Here is a 20,432-nt window from a genome sequence, read left to right on the forward strand (position 1 = left end):
GAGGCCCGAAAGAAATCACATGGAATGTCTTCCTTGCTATATTGTGGTTCATAGTTCAGGCCGCTACAATATCAATGAATTCTAAAGCGATTTATTTTTTTTAAACAGTATGCAGGTATATCAGAATTTTGCTTTGCTTGCCTGCAGCAGTCCCCAAACAGTGCCACTGACCTCTGCGTTTTTAATGACTTTTGGGGGGTTGTAACAAAAAAATAAATAAACGTTTGAAAGGGAAGATCATCTAAAAGGAAGGCGTGCATATGATGGGACGGGGACAGGTGTTTGTGATTCCTGGAGGATAACAAAGGAGGACAGCAGGGTTATCGAACATGAAGTGGGGAAGTTCCGGTATCTTGGTTGTGAAATTGGTGTGCTGGATATCCAAGTCACCCAGTGGCAGCAGAACACACACAGAAACGCACACAATCCACCTCACACAAACTTGGCATCCTCGCAAGCGGTTAGTGAGGAGATGAGTAAAGAAGAAGAAAAAGAACAGGAGAAGGAGGAGGAGGAAAAGGAAGACGTTACCTCACAGGAGGAGCCCTGTGTCCGGTAGCTTGGCACTATTTTAAATGTGATGCTGCCTCGCATCTCCTTCTGCAAACACAAACATAATGTTAAAACACAACAGGTTCTGACCGCTTAGCATTTTTAGCACCCACACACACACACGCGCTCACCAGCATCTTCTGCAGCTGCTCGACTGTCTGGTTGGCCACGCTGATGCCATTGATCTCCCTGATCTCATCTCCAACGTGCAACGTGCCTGATAAGACAAAATGGTTTGGATTCTTTAGACGCCATCACATGACTCCCTATGTCCAACAATGGGTTGTTGCTTGGTTATTTCATCCACGTTTTGGGTTTGGCTACCTTGTCTGTGGATCATGCCTCCATGCATGATGCGAGCCACGATGCAGTTGTTGGAGTCGTTCATTTTCAGTGTGATGCCCTACAGCCATCAAGAACATAGATGAGCTCAAGAAATTAAACCTGATGTGTATATGGCGCCCCCCTCCACATATTGCAGATTATTAAGTGATTTTTTTTTTTATAGTATACTGTACAGGTAAGCCTGAATTTAGCTGTGCACCTTCAGTATAGCAACATGTGCTGAAACACGTCTGTGAGCTATGGAGCATTATTAACAGCAAGAAGAAGAGGAGAAACCTTCAGTGTCGTACAGTATCTTATTTTGACGTGTCACACTTGGTAAATTGAAACACGATAATCATGATAAATATAAGTATATATCGGTGAGAGTTTGCGAATATAAAATATGTGCCTCAGTTCAATAAAGGTTATGAATCTCATCGGTCGAGTAGAGGCGCACCATGGGCTCGTCAGTGTTCTTCTGGAATTGCACCAGGCGCACCCTGGTGACGTTCTCCAAGTCCACGTCTCCGTTGGTGCTTTCGGGTGAGTCGCCATTCAGGTAAGGCGAGGTGGGCGGTGGCGTCACCCTCAGCGCCTCATCGCTGTAGACCTCATGCGCCACCACATCGTGGGCCTGCAGCAACGCCTTTGGTGAAAACAAAGCACAAATACAGCTTTGAGAAGTTTTCTGCAACATTTCCTCGTGGCAAAGTACAAAGTATGGCAATAACAGCAAAAGTACCAAATCTACAGCCAGATACGCATGTCAAACATGATGTTGAATACTTCAAACATTGAGTGTCATCTTGGTAAGGAGCGTTGCCTTGTGGCAGGGCATTAATCAGTGACATGAAGGTGATGGGATTAGCAGCGGGGACATTGATGACAGCTTGAGTGGCTTTTCCATTGAACAGATTAATTTAGGCTGCTCACATGCTTGAAACCTTGCGGAAAGTTAGGTCTCACTGAGGCCTTTGAAACTAGAGCCATACGAACGTAGACAAATTGTTGCTTCCCTTCAAAAACTAAATCGCATCGACAAACCCTTGTGGGTCAATGGCTGAGCCTTGTTTATTTGTTTTAATAGAACAAGTGAAAAATGAAACTCTTTTTCTTCTAATATATCACGACGGCAATTGTCCAACTGTGGTATTATTGTCTCAAACAAAATCTCATGCTATCATATGGCAAGATTTTCACTGCTATTCGCCAAGCCCCTGGAGCAGATTGGGTATAAATGTCTTGAGTCCACTGTCGTGGTTCTTGTAATTGTCAAGGATCTTTTACCACAACAAACATAACACCACCTCGAGAGAGAGACTTTCTATGAAGTAGGTAACGGCGCATGCGCTCTTGAACTCACCATGAAATGCGGCTGCGTCAGTATCCGTCTGAGTTCTTTCACGTCGTGGTTCTCTGGGTAGCAGGCGATCTCTTCCAGCACCTGAGCAGGGCGAGGACAAGACCCTTTTCAATGGCCGTACTCTGTTTTAGGTACTATCCCGTTCACCTCGTTGACCCTCACAAAAATGCCCACCCCGCCCCCGGAATGGCCATCGCCAAGTTTGGTGGACAAAACTCCCCCTCCTCCTGCCTGCTTAGTTGGCAGCGCCTGGCTGGAAGTCAGCTCCAGTTATGTTGAGCCTGACTGGTGAATGTGGCGTTGCAGAGGTGCGGCGGGGGGAGAGGAGGGGCGTTGCGGGGGCACTTTGAATACAAGCCATTGTGAAGCAATCATGTGCTCATGTAGCTTGTCAAACAACAACCCATCTCGGTTGTCCGCCTCCGACAGATCTAAACGCACCGGTAGCACGTGTGATGTAGCGCTTACATATTCCAGATGTTTCAAAGCTTCACCGTCTTCCTGGTGTGAGGAGGATGTCTTGAGTGGAGGAAGACACAGGGAGACCAGGTTACTCAGGCGGCACTCACAATGTTGAAAAAGGTCGTCTTCACGCAAGGCATTGGATTAGTGTGGCGAGCAAAAGCAGCCAATTTGAGTCATTCGTTAGATAGCGACACCCATGTCCTTGGATTGGAATTAGTAGTGTTTGAAGCACCTTATCGGTGAGAAATAAGAGCAAAGACGGAAAGTTGCAGAGCCTGGTTGGTTTGAAACATTTCGCCTCATTCAGAGTGAGCGGCAGGAAACGAAAGCTGCGTGGATTGGAGCTCTGTTAGGAAAGTATGACATCAGGTGTAACGGACATTTACCAGAGCAGGCTGTGACATAAGATTCCAGAGTGGGCTTTATATTTTCTGCTTTTGTAACCATGAAGGAAAAAGGCACAAGTGTGACAATAACGACAAAAAAATGGAACTTTTTCTAGCAATGTAGTAATAAATGTTTCTCCGTCCAGGCTGCTCAGCACAATGCAAGGTGACTTATGTTTAGTCGTGCGAAAGATGTCAACCCCCCCCAATCAGAAACGCTAAGTCTCTTACTTTCTTAGCAACCGAAAGCGAACTTGACATCCTTTAGTGAGGAATAAAATGTTACCTAGCCAGGTTTCCCTGGAATCCTTTTTCCTGTGTGTGGAATTCGGGATTGGACGCAAGTCACTCGCTCATGTCTCAAAACTTTAGACTTCCTCTTTCAAGAAAGCACAAAATAAACATAATTACGGTTTGTGTGTCTGCTTGCACACAACACACAAAACTGACCCCTGCCCCCATGCGACTCACCCTCGTTAAGCAATGTAAACAAACGTCAATCAAATGAAATTTTACACAAGCAGGGTGCGACTGTGCCAACCATAATGCAACCCTGGGTAAGCGTGCTACAAGTGTGAGTCTCGGTGGTGTGTGTGTGTGTGTGCATCAAGCAGCTAATGAGGGAAGTCAAAAGAGCTTTATGAGAAGAAGGCAGTGCAAACAGGCCAAAGGCCTGTGGTGTGCAGCTGCTCAGACAATGAGCGCGTCAGTGGCAGCGCACACAAAGAGCATTCGGGAGGTCATTTCAGTTCATCACCAGGCAAAAATAATTAATTAAATACCGTGTGTATATGATTAAATGTATGAAAATGTATATACGAGCTGTGTTGGTGGCAAAGACCTCTTTGCAGCTGCAGTCAGAGGGACAACATCAAGAGCCTCTCGCAAATTATTTTTTTTCTTCATAAAGTGGACAAACCCTGACAGTGTCACAAGACGGGTGCTGAAGATTGAAGGTGTTAGTTAGTAAGGAAAAAGCCAGAAAGAGTCACAAAGCCTGGGCACTAGGAAGAAACACTTTAAGAACGAGTTTCCACTGCACAGTGTCAGCTGGGCTGGTTGGTTTGCCACAACCTCGGGAAACGATGCACACCATGCCACATGAATAGTATGGCTCAAACTGTGAGCACACAACAACCACGGAGAAAAAGAATGAGGAGCTTCTGGATGTTTGAAAAGTTTCCTCTAGGAGGAAACTGAGGGCAACAAAGAAAATGCACATTGCAGAAAAACGCACATGCTGCACTGAACGCTTAACAAAAAGATAAATGAAATTTTTTTAGGACAAATTTGACCCGAAAGGAAACTAAGCATAGCAAGAAAATAGGACACTGCAGCAAAGTGAAGACTGTACTTCACACGTTATTCGGAAGAAGAAACCCAACAAAAGAAGAAAAGGGGAGTACATAACTGCTTCTATAAGCATGAGGGGTTTGAGTTGCAGAGTAACTCCAACAATAAAAAATATTTCCCCGTAAAGCGTTTTTTTTTCTTCAAAAAACGTCATGAGTTCATCATAACTTGTTGCATTCAGCAGATTAAACAAAAATGGTGGAATTTCCAGTGACAATTTTTTTTTTTTTAAATTCAGACATCCGTTATGAGGTAGAAAAAAAAGGATTTGCCAATAGGAAAGTTTGAAATCAACAAGTAACGGCCAAGTAGGCACAGTGCAGTGGAAAAGGAAGATTGTCAACAGGTTAGCCATTTCCATCACAAAAAAAAAAAGCAATGTTAACAAAAAACGATTGTATGTTTTCTTACCTCTTTGGCTCTCTGCACGCCGTCACTGGACGGGTTCCTGATCTGCGGGGACGACCTGGTGTTGATCTTATCGTAGAGCTGCAAAAGACAAAACACTCATCCGTTAATCAGGTCATGGAACAATACAATCACTACTTTTGTTTTGCCACTTCATCAACACCTTCTGTGAAAAGGGCATCTGGGAATTTCCACTCGTGTGAAGAGCTCGCAATCAAACCTGCGACAGTTGAGTCATCAATCCAGCTCAAAATAAAATTAAGGGTAATTTAAGCAAATTTCTTTCAGAAATGTATATCAAACAGGTAACCCTGCTTTAATATGACACAACACCTATTAAGCAACAATATCCATAAAATGCCACCAGGTGACAGCATATCTCTGAAAAGACTGCTCCGTTCAACTGTTTCAGGTCAATCCAGGCCAGCTGACAGATTTCACTCTGTCCAGCTGTCCTGGGTCTTCCCCAGAGATTCCTCCTACTCATATTCTTTTCATGGGATTTTTTTTTTTCCACATAGGATCAACACATAAGCCAGAACGGATGTGCTCAAATGTGCAAATCGGTACAATACTTCCCTGAAGGCACCATTTACCCTTCTCGAACTAACCAACTAGAAAGCTTAAGAAGATTAAAAAAGCAACCTCAAGTCAGACATCAAAAGCACCAAAGACTAAGATTTTTTTTTAACTTCCAATTACCTGGAGGCCAACACATGAAAGTCATCAAACACTCACCAGGTAGGTGCAGGAAAGCGGTTTCAACAAAGCTTTCTAAGGGCGGTAGACTCCATCTACGGCCGTCGTCTGTCTTCAGCGTGTTGCATTGCATGCTACTTTCAGCTGTCCTTGCAACACAGCTGTGTTTCTTACACATGTTCTCATAATGGATGCCATTGTTCTGACTCTCTCTGCTCCGAGCACAAACCAAGTGGAGACGTGCAAGGCGTTCATATTGACACGACATTACAATCTACTTCAGCCTACTAGATCAATAAATATGCCTGACTTTTGCTACTATACTAATGGATGTCCAAGTATCATCGTGAGTTTCTTTGAATTACACTTCCTACAGCAGAAGAGGAAGGCTTTATCAACAAATACCGTGACAGGAGCATAGACCATCATTATGCCCGGTGTCACTGCGATTGTTTATGTATCATAGACGTTGCTACACAGGTAAATAGACTGAAACAATATTGTGAGTAAAATTAAAGGAGACTTATAGATCAGTGATTCTCAAAGTGTAGTATGAGTACCACTGTTGGTACTCTGTCTCCCTCTAGTGGTACAAAAAAGAACAACAATTGCACCAATTTTCCAATTTTTTTATGAACTGGTTGAATAACAATGAATGTATTCACGATTTATTTATTTTTATTCATGTAACTCATTAAATTGGGTAACCAGTTTATCTAAATAAACCAGTACATTTAAATCAAATGAATATGGAGCGACGATAAGTCCCATAGGAGTTGTTTGTCGACTGTTCTTGCTGTTCCAATAATAAAATCTTTTTAAATGAAAAGATTAAAGGCAGCAAACATGTGTGGATTATATGACATCATCCACATAACATAAAAGAAGAAAGCATAAATTCAATTTAAGAAAGAGCGAAGAGCCTCAATCAAATTAAATTATAGGGAAAGCTGCAGTCAAGGCGACCTCATACAAAATACTACCGATGCAGTCTGTCTGGTTTTGTGACCCAATATGGTGCCAAAATGTTGATATGTTAACCTCTAGGTATTAGTGACACACAAAAACAATAAAAATCCTCAGTCTGAACTTCATTGCCAAATGCGTAGGGAGGAGGTGGGGGATTTCCTTAATAGTGAAAGAATCGTGCATGACGGTGCGACGTTCGAGGCATATTTGACATAATTTGTTGGTGCGAAACTTCAAATTATACGACTTCATGGACATATTTTGCTGTGGTCTGTTGCAACTACTTCATTTTGGTATATATTGCAGCAAGTTAGTCACGTACACTCCGAAAGGCAGGGGATCACAAGTGACTGACTTACGTCGAGCAGTGTGTGTAAATGTTGGTCCTGGAAAACACTGTGCAGGAAGTCGAGATCCTTCTCACTGCAGTCAGTCAAGGCGTGGATCTCCTCTAAACTATCCAACACCTGAGAAACAGCTCCTGCAAAGCATAACAACACATATTGAAAGAAATAGCGACATACTGCCAAGTAGCTGGAAGGAATCACCCACACGGCATAAAAATATAAAGATACATACTTTCTGCCGCGAGCAGCCCTGCAGGCGGGAAGCATTAACGGAAGCAGAAAAACAAAGGATTGTAAAAATAAAGAAATAATGAAGAAACCAAAGAAAGGTTTAATGAGGTCCCTTCAAATTGAGGTGTTTCTGATTTTGCTGTGGTATTCATGTCTATTCTTCATGGTCTTGCATTGACAGATCTTTACAGGTTATAAGGAGAGCAGAGAGGAGGAAGGCCAACTCTGTTGGCTCTTCTCGGCCACTGCTGTGGTTTAGGTTGAACCTTAGGTTTTTTGCCCTTTTTTAAATTTACCATCATTGTGTGTGGTTATGCATGTTTCTTCGAGTTCATTACAGGATAGCGCACACTACCAGTGGAGTATATGTAGACCGCATTCAACATACTTGGAGTACTGCAGTTTGGATTGGGAGTATTTATGTATGTATTGAGCGTTGGTGGGCTATTTAGGTGTGCATATGTTATCCATCTGTGTTCTGCGTTGATTACGTCAGGCTCGCATTATTGACTATAAAGTTTTTTTTTTTTTTTTTGAGAGGTGGAGTGAGCCAACTCTGGCAGGGCGTTGCAGGGGATACATGCCTTTGTAAGTGTGACATATACGTAGACCTATCGCTGAACACTTCACGTACTATACTTATTTGTCTTGCTTCAGTTGTAGTTTCGCTTTGTCATGGGTGTTGTCTCTTAAATTCACTGCAAGTATGGTGCTAAAATCTCCAAACATTCACCTGAGGAGGTGGGGTCTTCCGAGAAGTCGTGGAGTTCCTCAGGGGGGTCTCCATAGTAGGAATTAAACTTGTGACTGGACACTGCCGCTAGTACCGCCCCCTAAAACCACACCAGTGGGTGAACATCCTCCATGGTGATAATCACATCATCACACAAACACATATAGTTGAGGTCAACTTTAGCTTCCCTATAATAGGGTCCAATGTTTACACTATTCATCATACCAAAAAGGTCAGTCTGGATCTTAAGCAGAAGATAAACGAGAAGGATACAAGTGACATACAAGTGGGTAAATGAATTTGTTCTGTGATGAAAATCATAGCACAATTTACTGATACTGCATATCAAATGAATGATAGTATTATAGTTCATCTATTACTGGCAGACATAGAGAGCCTGAAAATATAACAAACTATTGACTAACTGTCAGACGATGAATCATTTCGGCCTTGCATTTTGTGTGTTTTGTTTGCCTTGTCAAATCAGTAAAATGCAAAACACGGTGACACGTTGACGTCGTCTTTGTTCTCGTGAACGCAAACAAACTCTAAAGGGTTATGATCGGCTCATGCGAGAGCTCTGCAGAATTCTGATAAGGACCCTGACCATTTGAATCAGGTATTTTGTGGGAGGCAAACATCCAAAACATGCAGGCTTGGGGTCCTCGAGGACATGACTTGGTGACCCTTGCTCTCGAGTGGCTCATGGGTATGTCATTTGAGTAAATGGGCTTTATATGATTTGATTATCTTGATTCTAATTGTATCCATGCTGTATACCTTCAACTTTCTCCTGGCGTTGAACTTCCTCAGCTGCTCCACCGTCTCTGGCAGGTGGATCTTGTAGGCATAGCGGTCTCTCTCCTGCAAGACATCACCACACATTGCCCACTACTGCCTGCCGCATATAAGGCAAAAAAATGTACCACACTTTCTTGAATGAGTCCATCTGGAAAATCTGTTTCACGATGAAATGCAACAATGACGATCTCTGTTAAAAAGCCAAACATCCTCATGACAAGGGGCAGGCTACCTTGAGCCAAGGATGGTTAAGGGCCTCATAAACTGTGATCCTCTCGGCGGGGTCCAGCATCAGCATGCGCCTCACCAGATCTTTAGCGCTCTCCGAGATTTGACTCCACTGCCGCGGGTTCATCTGTGTTGAAATGTTGTAGGACTGCACAATTTAATGACCTGACATATATACAGTATGAGTTACAGTAAACCCTTGTCAATCATAGCGGGTATTGTTTCAGACCCATCCAAGATGTCTTAAGATGCAAGTATAATGAAGTTTAATTGCGCTTGTAATGAAAGGTAAACGCGTAAAAGCACCCGACGATGTCTTTTGTAGCCTACAAGACCATGTAATGTCCTCACCTTGTATTTCCCTTTGCAGATTGCTTCAAAGAGACGCTCTTTGGTGCCGTAGAAGGGCAGACACCCTGACAGGAGGATGAAGAGAATGACGCCGCAGCCCCATACATCCACAGGTTTTCCGTAAGGCTCCCTCTTCACCACCTCGGGTGCCATGAAGTGGGGTGTTCCTACCCGACCTGCACACACAACAATGTGGTCCTATATACAGCTTGTGTATTGTTTTATTGAAACACTGGGCTTATTTCCCATAACACCCCCCAGACGCTACTGAAGTGTCTGAGACAGGCAGGATAAAAGTCTACCTCCGGCCACCAGCCCCGACTCTCCCAGCTGGATTGCCACTCCAAAGCCTCCTAACTTGACGGGAGCAGAATTCTCCTTAGATGCCAGCAGCACACAGTGAGGCTGGGTAAGAGGAGAGAGAGAGAGAGCATTTTGTGGTCAGTCTTCGCTAGCTACAAAGTGACACCCTCCTATGAATAACGTTAATGGCACGTCAGGAAATCTGCATCGGTGTACGCACAAAGTTGACGACGAAGGAAGTTTTTACTGCAAAGAGGAACAAACATTGAGCTTTTTTACTTCTACTTCATAAATAAATAAATACCATACGGTAGACTGGTAACTATGGTCAAGACTGGATTTACTGCATGTGTACTCAAGTGATGCAATTCCTGTTTTTTTTTGTTGTTGCCTGATATGTGAAATGACAGTGTTAAGGGGGGGGGGATGGAATTGAATAGCTTCCGATAGGACTCAAGGCAAATTTGATAAGCATCTAATATCCGCCAAAGTGAATCAAATACTTCAATATAAAAGTTGGATATACCCCATCAATGCGATTGACTTAGTCAAAACAAAGCAACTGGTCTGCCCAAACAACGCATACAAACAATATTAGAAAACACCCACTGGAAATCTAATTTACAGTGACAGCATAAATAGACAATTAAAGTGTTACATTTGAACAAATTACGTAGATTTAACTCAAATTGGGATGAGTCATTCCATCTGCCATACAGTGTTTAATTTGTATCTTGTTTGTTTTTATGTGAACAGACGCTTATTTACATGCAATTTGTCATCTGTGCATTGTCTCGTGTATTCTGTGATTGTAAATACAAACTGGACAAATACTAGAAACAGACGAACGAACAAAAACAATGAAAAAAAAAACAAGGAAGGATCTGCCTCGTGAATCCAGTTCAAAAGGAAGTCACCAAACAATGATGAGATATTTTTAAAGGTTAAAGGTTTATGTGAATTGCACATAGGCCATTGATAGAAAATACATCACGTTGTTTATACAATTTTACTCATGTCTATTCAGAACAAACCAGCAGAGTGTCAAAGTTGTTTCACAGAAAACCCCAACATTCTCAAAGGTGGCTTTTTTTTCATTCAACAATGAAATTACATACCAGAAAATCTAAAAACATGTATGGATGGATAAGATAAAAATAAGTAAAAAGAAAAAACTGAAATATTGTATGGTTGCCTTGGCCAGTGGCTATTGTTGAGGTATTGTATTTTCGGAACCTTATTATCCTCTTCTCAGAATGTCTACACTCAGCGCACACTAGCGGTTTTATAATAAGATGCAGAAATGGAAAGTATATTGTATTGTACAAGTTGTGCATGCTGCACGCTGACACCACTTGCACTCATGTGTGTAACCAGAACTTGTGAATCGAGTCCAGCCGTCCCGCTCCCTCTCTCCCTCCCTCCTTCGCTCTTTCTCTTGCATTGTGTATTGGGACTGCAAGAGGCAAGAAAAAAAGTTAACCACAGCCCCACATTTTCTCTGTGCGACATCACCACATTTTACATGTCAGCAATTCTCTGTTTACTTTCAACGGCGGGTATGGGCAGGGTAACGTGGATATGAGCGGCAGCCTTGGGAATGGACAAGGAGAGACAAAAGATTTTCCTTCACTTCATTGGAACTGCTATAGTCTGAAGCTGACGGGCTGAGTACAGGAAGCCCCATGAGATGCTGAGAAACGCATTTTTCTAACCAGCTGGAGTTCTGACAGAGGAAGTATAGCGAGCACAAATGAGCGGCTGACAGACCTTTGTGCATGGACTTCAATGACTGGGTGAGTACATCCTATTTGAATAATGGATCCTGCTTTATTTAATTACTATATTAGAGGCTAAATGACGATTAAACATTGGGATTGGATGGCGACCAGTCCATGATGTACCCCCACCTCTTGCCGAAAGTCTATTGGGATCGGTTTCAGCTACCTGTGACTTCAATGAGGACAATGGACAGATGATAAAATAGGAGTATTACCATAGCGTTGAAAGCTATTACCCCACTCCACCCAAAAATGGTGCAACCTTCAAATGATAAAAAAAAAAAAACATTTTAGTCCAACTCATAACAACTGACAAGTGGCCCATTTTGGGAACCCTTATTCAAATTCCTCAACTTATCAAGACATTTTGGACATTAATGTTATAACACAGTGGGATGAGTATTGTGCAAGAAACCGAGAGCGCCGTCAAACAGCCTTTGGGATGAACTGCAAAATATATAAAAAAAAGAAAAGAAATCCCAAATACACAATGCTTTCCTACATTTTCACTTGGTGTGCGTGGAATGGCTCCAAATAGCTTCAATCATATAGTGCAGGGGTCACCAACAAGCTATTCTTGGATACTCATAAATGCAAAGGACCACTGGTTTGATCGATGTAAACAACAAGCTTCACAAATCTTTGTGACGCTACTGATCATATTCATGATTTCTCACTATTATTAACAATGACACAACAAGGAAACAGATAAATACCAATATGGGACATGTTGTCGACATCTCCGGAGACATTTTCAAATGGTTTCTTTTAACAACCTTCCTAGGAGTCACAATGTCCCATCACTGGTCAAATATTTTTCGAAAAGGCCCGTGGGTGTAAATATCATTACCAAATTTGCACCAGTAAAAGTTTAAAAAAAAGCAACAAAAATTATATTATACAGCGTACTGGTAAGTGACGTCATTTTTATTTAGAACAATAAGAGAACTATTTTCAGAAGAGGCTCACAGGCTACTCAAGCGGCAATGCTTTGGTGACACTTGGTATACAGAAACAAACAGAATCTTGTAAACGTTTATATTTTTAGTAGTACCTTACAGTTCCATGTCATTTTGTACCATTCGTGTTCGTATGAAAACAGAACAATGCATGGCTTCTGCTTTACGAAACATCGCACAAGTGGGTGGTTCTCCAAAAGTGTGGTCCAATAGCATAGCTGATTCAGGCATGATGTCCCATTTTTCGGCTCTCAGGTCATACTACTTGAGAAAAAGGCTCACAGCGCTAGCAATGCCAAACTCCCGTTAGCACTGTAACGGCTGCCACATTGGTAGCATGACATATTCGTAAAGATGCTAAACTGTTTGTGTCGTTTTCTTGGACAGGCTGGAAGATCGTCACTATCCCTACAACATGTCATCTGACCTCCAGACATCCACTTCCCCTTTTGCCAACGGGACGAACTTGACAATGGCGCCCGATTCTCAGCAGCCTTGTGTCGATTACAACGCGCTGCACTGCCCGCTTGCGTTGCTTTACTCCATCATTTTTGTTCTGGGTCTGCTTGGGAATGTGATGGCTCTGTGGGCTTTGTTCCACGTGCGCTCCAAACGGAACTCGGTGCGAGTTTTCCTCATCAATGTGGCATTCGCCGACCTTCTCCTGGTGGTCTGTCTGCCATTCAGGATTCTCTACCATGGCCGGGGGAACGTCTGGACCTTAGGCCCCACGCTGTGCAACGTGGTGGGCAACTTGTTCTACATGAACATGTACATCAGCATTACGCTGCTGGGGCTGATCAGCGTGGATCGCTACTTGAAGATCCACCGAGGAACTAAGGCACGGAGCAGGCTGCAGTCCACAAAGTGGAGCACTGCCATCTGTGCGGCTATCTGGATCATGGCCTTTGGTTTGGCTTCAGCCTTCTTCATGCCAAAGACTTCATCGCAGGTGAACAGGTTGGTGACATTTTTGGTGGTTAGTTGCTCGGCAGGTTTGAAGTTTTTAAGGGTTTTAGAAGAGCCATATTATATTCAAGGTTTAGACCACAGGTAGCCAACTCCGGCCCTCGAGGGCCGGTGTCCTGCATGTTTCCTATGTTGCATCACACTTGATTCAGATGGTCAGACGATTAGCAAGGCTTGCAGAAGCTGGATAACAATCCTGACCATGTGTTGCAACAGGGAGACATCGAAAACATGCAGGACCTCAAGTACCGGAGTGGCCTAACCATGGTTTAGACCGACACACACAAAAACCAACAGAAAACGTTCATCTTCTGCTGTGCGAGTGACACAAATTCTCCTTTTTTGGAAACGTCTAGGTGTTTCCACTACAAACAGCTCAAAGATGCAAAGTGGAAAGCGTACATCAACATTTGCATGCTGGTAGTCTTCTGGCTGGTGTTCATCTCCCTGGTAGTGTCCTATATGAAGATTGCCCTCAAGCTTCTGAAGATATCACAGAATAAACCTAACCTGCCCAATGCTCACCATTATTCAAGAACCGCGAGGAAATCCTTCTTCATCCTGTCCCTCTTCACCATCTGTTTTGTCCCATATCATGTGATCAGAGTGTTCTACATCAAAACCCAAATTACAGACACTTCCTGCTTTTGGAGGGGTGTGGCCGACCAAGCCAATGAATTGGCACTGCTTTTTTCGGCTCTTAATACCTGCCTGGATCCTGTTCTTTTATTCCTCTTGTTGTCCTCTGTGAGGAAGGAGGTGCGGCGCTTGATGGGCAACGTGTTTCGTGTACGAGATAGTTCGGTGGGAGTTAGCGGGAGCAGCTCCACGGTGGAAATGGAAGGGAGAAGTGGGAGGCCTGACAGAGGGCAAGCGAATGTCCCAGCTTCTTTGAAATAAAGGATTTGCTGCAGTCAATTGTGGCTTGTTCGGAGTTCAACTGTAGGGTCTCCCGAAAGGACTGCACAATAACATTTCAGGTGATACGCTCGACGAACCACTAAACTGCCACAGGCACCGTTGAACAACTTTCAGATTTAGTATAAATTAAAACAATATGCAAAAATCAGCAGTGCAATACTAATCCCTTAACTTTGCGAGGTCCTTTTTCGGTTATTTTGGTAATTATGCTGTCAAAGACATTATTTCACGCTTTGTGCTGCCGACTTGAATCACTTTATGTTCCAAGGGAGATATTTCCTTCTTCCCAGCAGTGATGAATGTAGCAGTAAAGTCAGACAAAAATGGTGTTAACTCCCTGTGAGGTGGCCATGGAAAGAACAACAATGGCGATCCAAAAGCAGACAGTGTTCTTCCATTAGTCACTGCAATGCAATCAGCGAGACGTTCAAACGAAACCAAAGTCAAGACGCAGACATCAAAGCCCACGTTTGATGATCATAAGCTCCAGAACAACTTTTATAGACATGAAAGCGTGAGGTTCAACTCTTAAAACATAATGTCCATGCATTTGTAGCTGTAAAGTACATGCTTTTTTTTCCTCCCCTCTTGGCTTTACACAGTCGTGTTAGTTTCTCAGTATAAATGTCATGTATTGGGTGGAGTGACGCAAAACACTAAGTTAGAACAACTGTGCCATCTACAGGCTCATCAACCTGTAGCACTTACAACTACAAGCAGAGCAGAAAGTCCTACACCCATGACTGCCTAACATTTTTTTTTTGTAGGTTTTACTTGTGAGATGAAAGAAATAAAGATTTTCATACAGTGAACTCCTGCTTTTATGACTGCTTAGCATTCTCTGTCAAGGTTTTTTAAGCAAATGTTTTTATAGGGCATTTAGAGTTGTGCATCTTTTCTAACGTTGTGCCGCAACATGCCGGACAGCACTTTGGTCTACTGGAAGAGATTCAGGTGTTCAGCAATCCTTTAAAGTTCTGAGTGCGTAAAACGAAATGACAGATTTGCACCTCTGTTGTTCTCTTGTCTTTTGTTCCTGTGCCTCACAAAAACAAAACAAAAAGCCAACAAACACTGCATTAATCGGTCCCGGACCCAATCGGGAAAAAAAAGAACATTTAATGCGCATCCAATGGTCTTTTATTTTGGAAATCCTACGAGTTTGAAAGGAAGCAGTAGACATGCACACTCAGTCTCGAAATGCTTGTTGTGACCAGGTCTGCAGGCTCACTGAGCTGAAATCTTGCAAGATTTGCTGAGATCTCACGACGTTTACTCAAGTCCGGTAAGATTCGACACAGTCTCGAGTGTTGTCTCCATAAAAACTCTGGTGTTTCATGCGACTTTCTAGATGTATTCTCCCGACAAGTGTAGAGGTATTCCTAATCGTACAACCTCAGGGCGTTTAAATTCCATGTTACCTGTGGCTAAACTGAAGCCGCCGGCGAACCAATTCAAACACTAAATGGGGTTGCTGTTGGCATCATTTTAACATCAGCTGCATCCGTCTGTGTGCTTCTATTTTGTTTTGTGATGGCAGATAAAAGTCTCCATCGAGGGGGCATTAGTTCCGCCTGTTTTGCCCGGCTGTCACAAGAAGGTGAGCGATTATTACTTTTCAATTTTTCTCACATTCTGGCAAAACTTGGCAGGTTGCTATTACGTTCAGGAAACAAGAGTTTCCTGTGTTTTATCCATGTTGTTTTTGTCTACTTTAAATGCTGATGGTTATTGCTCTATCCGGATAAATAAATGTGTGGTCAGGCATGTGACGTACAATCATTCGATTTTTGAAACGTTTTGAAGTCTTATTGCACAAATTCATGCTGCTGGGAGATGTTTCCATATCGTTGCTGTAGGCCCAGGCTGATGTCATGTTGTCCTTCCTCGGAGCGTACACTAGTTGAGAGTGACTCAATAGTGCCTCTGATAGTTACAACCGGGTAGTGCAGACTATGTTAGCTTCAATGGCTTAAAGACGCGATTAATCAACCTTAATCGATGATAATGATCAAATAAACGAATGAATGAATAAATAAATACATGAATAAATAAATAAAGTTGTGCACGCGCGCACACACACACAGACACACACACACAGCCACAAAAGAGGTGCTGGCAGCAATCACGAATGGAGGGAGATAAATACTGGGGCTTTAAATCAATTCAGTGACTTTCATGCATGGGAAGTTGCAACGCGCTTGAGCAGCTTTCTTGTAAATTTAAGTGTGCGTGCATGAGAGAGAGAGAGAGAGAGAGAGAGAGAGAGAGAGAGAGAGAGAGAGAGAGCGAGAGAGAGAGAATGAAAGAACGAAAGAACGAAAGAAAGACAGACATAAATTGGGGGAAGCAAATCTGATAAAGACAAGGCAGCAGCTTCTGTTATAGGGTGATAGTAGGAGCCTGCTGTATTTATAACCTGATTAAACACCCTCTATCCACACAAAGTAGGTGGTGGTGAGTAGGGATGGTGGAGTACTGATACCAGGTATTGTTATCAGATACTGACTGGCCTTATTTCAATGTATTGTGTTCCCACAAGGGCGTCCGATACCAGTTACTGATACCACGGCGGGCGATACAAGTCAAGTCATTGATATCAAGGCAGCAGTGCAATTATATCATTCTAAGATTATGAAATTATAAAGGTATTTGTTTATTTTGCAGTCCGGCCTTTAGTCTCATTAGTAATCATTCGAGAGCTATAACACTACCACCCTGCCATTTAAACGGCATATTTTTAAAAGGCAGAAATACCTTGACATCTCTGTGAATGACGTTGTTGTCATGGCAGTAACGTAGCGCCTCCAGGATCTGTCTCATGTAGTGACTAAGAAGAGCGACACAAGAGCGTGTCAAAATCCAGTTCAAACGGCGGCCCGAGCTGTGAAATAGAAGTCGAATTAACCTTACCTGGCCACCGCTTCGCTGTAGACAAAGCCGGCGTCTGCCCTCTTGACGATCTCAAAGCACAGGTCTGCTCCATCCATGCTGTGATACACACAAACGCAGACACACACGCATGCAAAGCGAAGATCAGCGTGATCAAGAAATATACTCTCCAAAAATTGTGATAATGCGCTAGTTTGTCGAAAAAGACCAATGAATGTCTTCCATTTGTCATCACGAGAAAAAGTGTGAATTGTGAAGAAGGTATTGGGATGAAATGTAAGTTATGTTGTTTTGGGACATTTGCTTTCAGAATCACAATTCTGAAAACATGATGCAGACAAAATATAGCGTAACACTCGGAAATATACCTTACAAAATAAAATTCATAAACACATTCTTACTGATGAAAATGTGCGCATTTAGAGCTTCTCCCAGCCTTATTGGGACAACTGTATGCCACACACCGCACTGCAGCATTATTGACACAGAGACTGAAAATAATATGAAAACGCCACAAAAAAAAATGAATTTATTCAAGTTCTGTGCACTTAATGAGGGGCAACGTAAGATATCCGTCGGTAGCTTCGCTTGTCGCTATGCAGAGAGGAAAGCTGCATGTGACAAAACGGAACAATCACGAGAAAGAATGCATGATGAATTCTACACGCAGCAATAATTTCTGTTGCGCGCGTGGCATGTGTTGCCGACATGTCACACAGTACATGTCGATCAAGAACGCGGGAATATAAGGAGACCTCATTGTTTTTTTTTTCCCTTCTAGGCAGTACGAAAATTCATGGTATGTTCAATGAGGATTTTAATTGTTCATAGATGTGAATGTAAACAGTTATTGTGCCTGTGACAGGGTGTAGCCTGCCTTTCTCTGCAAAGTCAGTTGGAACAGGCTCGAGCATATCAGCGAGCCTGGTGAGCATAACCAGTTTAGAAAATACAGGTCCAACTTGTGCTGTTATTATGAAAGCCACTAGAGGTCGCCACTGGTAACGTAACTGCACATCAATAGGTAAAACTGGACTGCTTCGTTCAAATTGAAATTGCTGTTTCAATTTAAATGTAAAATTGTGATCAGTCTACCAAGAAACACAATCACTGGACACAAATCTGAGTACACCTGAGATTCTCATCCAGTCACAACCAGTTTCCTGTTGGTCCAGGAACCCAATGGGAACAGACTTGAATATGGGATTCCTTTTTTTCAACTGGCTCTTTAGTCTTTACTTACACAAACAGACTCATACTGGCGTGTTAAATGACATTCATATTTGACCTAGTCAAGTTACAACTAATGCCTTCCCTCCTAATTGCTTGGCTTTATTTCTTCCCCAATTATTAAAACCCAATCTTAGCGTCCTCTCCAATTAGGCCAGGCTGCAGTGAGGCTCTTGTTCTCAGCACATCCACATTAGACAGTATTACGCAGTTTTCATATTTGAGCCTGCTTCAGGGAAAGATATATTAAGATGTCTGCAGTTATCTGATATGCCTACTCTGTTATCTGCTCTCTGAGGGATGACGTGCTTAAATATCTCTTCCATCTACCTGTAGCCTCTTTTACACGGAAGTCCAACAAAGAATAGCTGCGTCCATCACAGCCATAATGGAATATCCAGAATGGATCAGTATGTACCCAGTGAGACATCAGATTGGCACAATTGTCTGCATAACTGACACAATTACGATATAATGTTCACAGAACAAATTGAACAAGGGAGTCAAAGGGTACCACTACACTCATTTTACTTACAGTCTGGTGTTTAAATTCACACCATTATTGTGAAATCCCCTTTATCCCCAGCGTCATCCCACACGCCTGCCAGAAAATTGCTGAGGTGATTCACAATTGCGCTTCTTCTGTATCCAGATGTGTGACTTACAATTCGAAGACCATGAAGAGCATCCCGTCGGAGCTGTAGGTCTCCAGCAGCTCCACGATGTGTGGGTGTTTGAGCATGTGGCAGATGCTGGCCTCCCTCTTCAAGTCTAAGAAAAATAAAGGCAATATATTATGAGCACAGTTTTCAGATATTTTCTATTGACAATCCCCGAATTAGTCAAAAAGGCTATTTAAAAGCACCAGACAATTAACATTGCTAGCAAAGAAATTCAGCGCTAACACATTCCTACGGACGGCCAGGCTTGTACATCAAAATGAAAAAGCTCCAATAACACAGACGCTGTCCCCCGTAGGTGCAACGTATGTGCTTTATAATCATCGTGCCATCAAATTAGCAATAACGTTCTTTGACATGCTGAAAGACACTTCAGTGCTCTGAAGACTCCCCCTGGAAGTAAGCCTCTACTCTAATTAGCTCCTAATGATGAGGAAGGTTAATGCAGGAATGAAAAGACAACTTGGCCACATTAGCAACAATCAAACGTTTAAAGTAAGTCTCATGCATGAAATGAATGAAGTCAACGAGTTCTGCCGTCCTCCCCGTTTGTCTTCATACACTAAGGCTGTGATAAAGACGGGGGTGAGTGTTGCACTCGGGGAGACAAATGCATGCGGACAAGAGGAATTCGAGCTTCTGAAACAAATCAATATGCCAACAATGGGCGCAGTGCAAATGGAAAGCTGTAAAAGGAGATAAATGGCTGAGGTTACGATGTACGGTGCAGTAAATGAAGCGAGAGGGAGGATTTCCATGTCTGATTGAAGATAAAATGCCGCTGATTGATTAGATACTGTCGAATATGTCACAAAATATTGGACTATCACTTGAATTGTTGTATAAAAAAAATTTTTTTTTTTTGCAGTTGCCAATTTTTATGAAGCATGACATAGGACAGAGCAAAGATGTTGCCAAACTTTGTTGCAGGGAGTGAAATTTATTGTGAGACATTTGCACAATATTGGCAAAAAAAAGAGTTAACAGGGTTAAACAAAAAAATCAATGCCAGAAAAAAGATTTTTGTAAGGATCCAGGCAAAAGTGCAGGGATTTGATTTGCTTCAAGTAAGGACGTTCAATTCAATTTACAAATGAATATGTCAATCAATGCCGACACCATCCGTAGTTAAGCAAAAACAAAAAACGTTTGGTGGAGTAGGTTCAAACAGATGCAAGACAAAAGTTCCCAGCCTGGCAATCCAGTTGAGTAAATAGAATATTTCCGCTCCCTTTTTTCCGCACTTTGGAGCATCCCAACAAACCATGCAAGCATACGTATGATCGTGCATCATCACAACTTGAACAGACGGTGTTGACAGGATGTCACAATAAGAGCAGACACACTAACACACACAGTGTTGCATCTTCCGTGACTCTGGAGAATGAGGTGACAGGCGAGGGAGGTGAAGAGGACACAATGTGAGGGAAAATAAAAAAAAAAAGGTGAAAAGAAAGACCTGGGGGAAGGCGGGTGGGGGTGAG

At 42.6% G+C, this 20,432-nt stretch overlaps 2 protein-coding genes across 32 annotated transcripts in view; one reads left to right on the forward strand and one right to left on the reverse strand.

Moving 5' to 3' along the window:
* Positions 1–20,432, reverse strand: part of caska (calcium/calmodulin-dependent serine protein kinase a) — a 60,201-nt gene that overhangs the window by 6,566 nt on the left and 33,203 nt on the right. For 10 of the 31 annotated variants that reach the window (XM_037239587.1, XM_037239573.1, XM_037239575.1 and 7 more), the window contains exons 3-19: positions 18,934–19,039; positions 17,060–17,137; positions 16,904–16,976; positions 9,516–9,618; positions 9,214–9,389; positions 8,867–9,010; positions 8,614–8,697; positions 7,834–7,933; positions 7,102–7,119; positions 6,882–7,003; positions 4,858–4,935; positions 2,711–2,761; positions 2,243–2,323; positions 1,337–1,525; positions 877–955; positions 684–769; positions 532–600 (exon numbers count right to left, since the gene is read on the reverse strand). In XM_037239587.1, coding sequence (XP_037095482.1) covers positions 532–600; positions 684–769; positions 877–955; positions 1,337–1,525; positions 2,243–2,323; positions 2,711–2,761; positions 4,858–4,935; positions 6,882–7,003; positions 7,102–7,119; positions 7,834–7,933; positions 8,614–8,697; positions 8,867–9,010; positions 9,214–9,389; positions 9,516–9,618; positions 16,904–16,976; positions 17,060–17,137; positions 18,934–19,039 — 1,637 coding nt within the window. The remainder of the gene's footprint in view (positions 1–531; positions 601–683; positions 770–876; positions 956–1,336; positions 1,526–2,242; positions 2,324–2,710; positions 2,762–4,857; positions 4,936–6,881; positions 7,004–7,101; positions 7,120–7,833; positions 7,934–8,613; positions 8,698–8,866; positions 9,011–9,213; positions 9,390–9,515; positions 9,619–16,903; positions 16,977–17,059; positions 17,138–18,933; positions 19,040–20,432) is intronic. The other 21 variants (XM_037239589.1, XM_037239588.1, XM_037239567.1 and 18 more) reach the window with 6 other exon arrangements.
* Positions 10,724–15,193, forward strand: LOC119115241 (probable G-protein coupled receptor 34). Its single transcript, XM_037239603.1, has 3 exons — positions 10,724–11,312; positions 12,644–13,216; positions 13,582–15,193. Exons 1-3 carry the CDS (start codon positions 11,305–11,307, stop codon positions 14,123–14,125), a joined length of 1,125 nt encoding a protein of 374 aa, XP_037095498.1. The 5' UTR covers positions 10,724–11,304; the 3' UTR covers positions 14,126–15,193.

Source organism: Syngnathus acus, chromosome 21, assembly GCF_901709675.1.
Source record: "Syngnathus acus chromosome 21, fSynAcu1.2, whole genome shotgun sequence".
Lineage (NCBI taxonomy): Eukaryota > Metazoa > Chordata > Actinopteri > Syngnathiformes > Syngnathidae > Syngnathus > Syngnathus acus.